The sequence below is a fragment of the Sinocyclocheilus rhinocerous genome, unplaced genomic scaffold (genome assembly GCF_001515625.1).
Source record: "Sinocyclocheilus rhinocerous isolate Xijiao unplaced genomic scaffold, SAMN03320098_v1.1 scaffold126, whole genome shotgun sequence".
In the NCBI taxonomy this organism is placed as follows: Eukaryota; Metazoa; Chordata; class Actinopteri; order Cypriniformes; family Cyprinidae; genus Sinocyclocheilus; species Sinocyclocheilus rhinocerous.
The window spans coordinates 141,074-147,960 of NW_015662929.1; the positions used below are offsets into that span (position 1 = coordinate 141,074).

General features: G+C 34.7%; 1 protein-coding gene across 1 annotated transcript in view; it reads right to left on the minus strand.

Annotated features, from left to right (window-relative positions):
• Window positions 1-726: 726 nt before the first annotated feature.
• LOC107728430 (vesicular glutamate transporter 2.2-like) overlaps window positions 727-6,887 on the minus strand; it is a 13,283-nt gene continuing 7,122 nt past the window's right edge. Inside the window, exons 8-11 of the mRNA XM_016538590.1 lie at window positions 5,617-5,749; window positions 5,401-5,511; window positions 5,148-5,275; window positions 727-3,318 (exon numbers count right to left, since the gene is read on the minus strand). Coding sequence (XP_016394076.1) covers window positions 2,971-3,318; window positions 5,148-5,275; window positions 5,401-5,511; window positions 5,617-5,749 — 720 coding nt within the window. The 3' untranslated portion in view covers window positions 727-2,970. The remainder of the gene's footprint in view (window positions 3,319-5,147; window positions 5,276-5,400; window positions 5,512-5,616; window positions 5,750-6,887) is intronic.

Below are 6,887 nucleotides of genomic sequence, written 5' to 3' on the forward strand. Positions count from 1 at the left end.
GCTTTAGAAGGTCTGTTATTGATCTGGGTTTTTTAAGGTCTGGTTTAGTCTTTGGGGTATGGTATAGTCTAGGTTTTAGTCTTTGGGGGTCTGGTATTGGTCTGGGTCTTAGAGAGCCTGGCAGTAGACTGATTTTGGGATGGTCTAGTATTGGTTTGGGTCTTGGAGGGTATGGTCTTTAATTCTGTTCTATACTCTCATGGCAAATAACAAATGAATGGCCAGCACGCTCAGCAGTCTGTTGTACAGGTTTAAAATGGTATTGATTAGTGATTTGTTCCCATCTAATTTGCTGGCGGTAATTTGTCCTTTGTAGGTCATTCACCTTAATCAGATCCACTGGTGTAATGAGTCAAATCTATTGACTCTGACTACATATAAGGTTTACACACTAGAGAAGTCCTGACGGAGTGTTTGATGGATATTAAATACGATTTGAGGATGTACATTACAGGAAGCATGATGGAGCGTCACTTTCACAAACCCGTGTATATATTATTGTCTCGTGAAAAGTTTTACAAAGTGTACATTTTATGGAAATAATACTTTAAAAGAATAAACTTAAGTGCAAACTGAATGTAATTGCTTGAATATTTAATTGCATGGTAATTACCATTGAAAACTGTATTGTCGTTTACATTCATATTTAATGCAAACTTTAGCTGAACTTTGATGTTTGTAAGAGAAACAAACAAAGGGACAAAAAAGAGACGCAACAATTTCAAATCAATGCCCAGGATGATTTTAATGACTATATCATGCAAAAATAATCATCACACTCTATAAAGAACATCAACTCTTATCTTTTCAAAACCAGAAAATTGCCTTTAAATTTTGGTCCACCAGTCGCAAAAATTAAAGGAAAGACATAATAATAATGTCTTGATTGGAATAATTGAATATAAAATCACACTTAGTGAGCAATCCATACAGTTTAACACTTTTTGACATCAACAAATCGCTTGTTTGACACAACAATAGAATATAACAATCACTTGTGCACTTCAGTCTCAGGCAAGAGGCCATGAAAAGAGCTTTAGGTTTGTGATAAATTCACCACAAAATACACAAATCTAGAAAACATCTAGCTGAGTTTCAGAACAACGTAAAGCATGGCTCAGATCCCAACCTCTGAAAATGGCCTTGAGTTTTCTGACCAGAACAAACATTCTGATTCTGATTCTGATGGTCTCCAACCATTTGAATGACTCCGTAAACTAGACACAATTCAGATTTGATGAATGAATTAGATGTTGAATATAACAAGATTGCTGATGTTATGAGTAAATTATTGCAGTACATGTTCTTAATAGTTTTTTTTTTTAAGACTTTGACACATCATCTTATATTACTGCTGGTTGACTAAACACAACACTGGTTTGTGTCATGAATGGAGGATCAGAGTGAATTTCACAAAAACGTGCAAGTTTCAAAGAAAATCAAGCTGTAGGGCCATTATTATTATGATTATTATTGTTTTTATTTACTTATTTATTCATTACTTTGACAGCATTGTAGTATTGATAGTATTTTTTGCATTACGGTAATAAGAATTTGGGGCTAAATGTGCTTGATTGTTATAAATGTTTTTTTTTTTTTTACTTAAATGGTCCTAAAAACAGGCTTAATTTTCTTATTTCTTTTCTTTTGATTTTTAGATGAAATAGAACCTGTGCATCCTAACAGGTTTTGTGAAATTCACTCAACATATTACATCAGCTTTGCATGGCAACACTTAAATACATCAGATGATCAGGATTTGACCATACATGTGGAATGATCTCAGTGGCATCACAATATACATCCCGAACAGACAACCTCACTCTTATGACAGTTTCTATGATAAATATGGCCCAATAAGAACAGTAAGCACAGATATCACTGACCCAGATTCACAAGATTCATTCTCACAGAAACAGTAAACCCATGTCACTTAAGATAGAAATTACTTGTTTTCCCAAATAACAACATGTCAGTGCATTCAAAGTGTCTTAGAAAATGTCTGGTTTGTCATTGTTGGTTAAAACTGAACATTTTAAATGAAGACCAGCTTAATACCACTTAAAATACAGGACTGTATTGCCAAGCACACACTCGGATGTATTGTTGATGTAAATATAGCTGAACAAAACTTATACAAGATTACACTTTAAAAAGTTCTCAAGTGTACTTTAGGACGTTTCAACATTTAAAGGTTTATCAATATATTTCACACTTGTTTTAATACACATCATCTTTCAGATTTGTGCTATTTTAGATTCTCTCTGCATCAAATAGTAAATGTCTTTTTAGCTCTACCTTCTAGGTTTATGTCCCAAATAAAAGGACTAGTGTATAATGTGTAATATAGTACACGTACATAATGATAAACAGTATTCTTTGTAGGTTTAAGTTATATAATATAGTTAAATAACCCAAATTTTGCATATTTTCTGTAAGGTCAATGGCAAGAGCTCTGTAAACCAGAGTGAAACACTTGTTTCTTTTGAACAAAACTACATTTATCTAAACTATACTCATCTCAACTCTACTCTAATTGGTCCTGACCAATGAAACTAAACTACTCATCTGCTAAAGTTATAGTAGAAGACACAAAACTAAAACCAAACTGGTTTAAACCTGCAAAAAAACAGCCAAGACCTGTGCTTTGATTACAGATGTCTGTGCTATTAAGTATTGTCAGCTGATTAAATGTCATAAACCACAGTAATAACTGAACATATCTGTATTTTTAAAGAAAACATTTACATAGCCATACATATTCTTTATATAATCCTAAATATGACTTTTTCATTTAATTATCAGTATATTCTCATTAATATCTCTGTATATTATTATTATTATTATGCCCTCTTAAATATCTTCTCTATTCACTTCTGATTGGATAAAGACTCTTTTCAAAAATGACTCCGATAGCTATGCTTAAGCACAGCCTATCTGTCTTTATTTCTTCTATCTATCTCTTTCTATCTAGGAGTACCCGTCTCCTGCATACGTCTGCTCGGCGTCCTCCTGGATGTATTCCTCGGTTTTCTCCCAGCCTTTCGCCCATCCCCCGTTCAGCTGCGTCGTGGCCCCATATGTTTTGGCGGGGCCCCCAAGAGCGGCCGGGCCTCCGAAAGGAGCGTGGCTCAGCGTGATGTCACCGGTCTCCTCCGCTAACTCGTCTTCATCGATGAAGCCGCACTTCTCCTCACTGGTCTCCTCCGGATCGGCCCACGGCTGCTTCTCGCCGGACGCAAAAATCCCGTAGAAGACCACGCCGCCGTAATGCACCAGCGAGGCGATCAAGAACACGTTCTGCCATTCCTCACGAGTCTGACGGACAAGAAAAGACAAACTCAGGAATGCAGTCTTTGACTTTTTGTCATGTAATTCCATGTGGTTTAGAATGATATGCCTGTTACTGCTCAGAAAGCAGATTGACTGTATACTTTCTACAGTATTTGAAAACAGAATGCGAACAATATGCGTTATGCAACAATAAACATTTTAGATTCGCTATGCTGCATCGTTGTCTCATGACCTCATTACGTTGCATGTTTAGTTCTTGGAAATGTTGTTTTGCATTTTTGTTCCATTCCGTGTAAAACCTGTTGTGTAATAAAGAGATGATAAAAATATGGCTTATATAGCTATCATTGGTCATACTGGAAATGTCAGGTTGAGTGCACTGCAGTGTGTTCTCTCGTATCCTGCACATTTTGTCAAATGTATTGCAGGTATGCTAATGTAAAGCATAGTAGCATGTAATTCTGAACAGTACATGTGTGTTTAACCCTATAAAGCCTGTTGCCTATTGCATATTCGTACACAAATTTCAAAGGCTTCTAAATGATCAGTATGAGCAAAACTTTGCTGAAAAACATACTGTATGCAAACTAACTACAGTACAAGTCTTCTGTTGACTGATTGATAGTTTATACGTTTTTAGCAAGTGAGTTTTTGCTGTGAAATCTTTACTGATTTTTATGAAGTAAACATAAGAATAAGTTTTACTGTTAGCAATATTTCAAGGTGAACACTTACTGGACTGAAGCGATTGAAGCATTGTATGTTTTCATTCCCACAATTAAAACTACACTGTAAAAAAAAATCTGTAAAATTTACGGTAAAAAAACGGCAGCTGTGGTTGCCGGAATTTTACCGTAAAAAATGCGGTAGCAACATTTAAGTTTGAATGTTTTAACTTAAATTTACAGTTAAATACCGTAATTTCATTAACTGAAATAATGTTAATATACCAACCTATTGAAGTACTGAAATCTGTTTTGTACCTTTGTAATACACTGATAACCACCAAATGCAGGTGGTGATGAGAAAGTCACATGATGAACCAAAGCCCATCACAAGCAGCTTTTAAATAATAACATATATAGAAGGTGCACAGTGTCATTCACACAAGCACTAAACACCATCATGGTAACACACATGAAACTGAAATAATGCAATAAACATTAATTTAACAACATTAGGTGTAACACACAACCCTAATATACAAAACTGATAAGAAAAGATAAAAACTAAGAAGAAACATAGTTATTTCAACAACAAAAAAATACATCAAATTTGAAATTCTGGGAATGTCAATTTACGGTTATTCACTGTAAATTATACAGTCTTTTTCACTTCCAAAAACGGTATACTACCGTAAAATTACATGTAATGTCCAATACAGTTTTTCACTGTATATAATAGGGGAATTTACTGTTAACCATTTAACAGGTTTTTACTGTAGCGTATTTACAGTCTTTTATCGTTAAATTCACGGTCATTTTTTACAGTGTGCAGGGCTTTGATCATAAAACTTTTTTTTTAACTATTTAAAAAAAGGTTTTAAATATGATCTTAATAAGACATATTATTATAAGATATAGAGTGAAAAATTATATTTTTATCATTTGATGATGTGGTCTACTATAAATATCTCATTGATTTACAGTACAAATCAGAATGCCATTTATTAAATGCTACTAAAAACACATATGTAAACGTTTTTCGCTATATAAATATAGTTTGATATGTTGTCTAATAAACTGTTTCATTAAAAAAAAAAGTTACATTTTTCTAACTATTGTTTCATATGTCAGATGGCAGCAATAAACATGTGATAATGAAAGTAGGGCCAATTTCTCAGAATCTCTCACCTTGTTTTTGGTCATAGCACCTACAATGAGAGGGCAGACCATACCAGAGAGAGTGCCCACTCCATTAGAAATACCCATCAGTATGCTGGCGTACCTCGGCGCGATGTCCAAGTGGTTGACATTGAAACCTTGAAGAGGGACAGGATAAAGGAAGAAATCAGAAATATCAGGAGACATTTATTTTAGATATTGTTGAATGCAATGGGATTTCAAAACTTGAAGCCTGTATCACGTCAGTGTGTGAATGTCTCACCTGATATAGCAAAGCCGCTAAAACCAACAGCTAGCACCAGAAACGAGATGGCCACACCTTTACTGTGAGAGAAACCAACCACTAACAGCAGAGTGGCCTCCATTCCAAACCCTATAACCAAATGATGTGTGGGTCAAAGGTCACACCATGCCATAATGTTTCTATTAATTCCAAACACAAGATACAATTAATCTAATGAAATGTGGTGACTCTTACCTCCGCAGTTCATGATTTTCCTGACGGTTGTGGTGGATAAGATGTTTTTGCTGCGCAGGAAGTCAGCCAGTTGACCGCCGATTGGCACTATGATGGTCATGACCAGGTGGGGTAGAGCAGAGACCATACCGACCTGACAACACCACAGACAACATCAGTGGGATAGTGATGGAGACTAAGAATTTAGACAAAACCCCATACGAGTTATGATCTTTAGTCAAAATATTGAAGAATCACTGAGCCACACTTTTCAATACAATGAAATTTACTGGTGATTTTTAGGATTTTTAGGACTTTTAAGAAAAGCATTGTGCTTAATTGTATTGAGTGTGCACCTGTAGTGTACTTCAAATCTTAAAAGTATATTTAAAAAAACATGAAATTACATATAAAGATGCACTTATGTCCTTATAAAGTGGGTCAAAAATCACTTGAAAGTTCAACTAACTTTATTTAGCATAAATTAAAACTTTTTAAGTATGCTAAATAGTACTGTACTTCTTCTAGTCCTTTTTCACAAGGGCTGCACAGATTAAAAACGCATGTCTCAAGACCAGTTGTAGAGTTTATATGCACATATTCCTCACACAAATGTATCATATAGCTTCATAAGGCATCAAATGTAGTGCACAAGTCATATGGAGTAGTAGCAGATCATAACAGCAGCTCAGATATTATGCTAATTTTCTCAAATGTAAAAACCTGTCATTTTCTCTTATCAAATAAAACAATGCAAACCTCTATAATGCTATTTAATTAGCACACTTGATACAAAATGTGTGGATCAAAAATAGCTCAAATATACTATATACTAAATACAAAGATACCATATACTAATACTGAATCACTACATAGAAATCCTAAATGAGCTCTGACTGATAAAACCACAAAACAAGTCCAATCTCCCTGCATGCCGCACTATGAGGCAGTTCTGTCCAGCAGAAATTTTCAGCATCATTACTCCAGTCTTCAGTGTCCCATGATCCTGCAGAAATCATCCTAATATGCTGATTTGCTGCTCAAGAAACATTTATGCTTATTATCAGTTGTGCTGCTTCATATTTTTGTGGAAACCATGTTCAATTTTTCCAGGTTTATTTGATAAATAAAAAGCTCAAATGAACAGCATTAAAAATATCATTACAGTTTTTGCCTATTGCGTGAACACTGTAGACACATGCTTAGACCAAAGTAACAAAACTTGAAGCTTTTGTTACTATACCTTAAACACAGTGTAACCATACCTTAAACAAAAGCGCTGCTTTGCACTT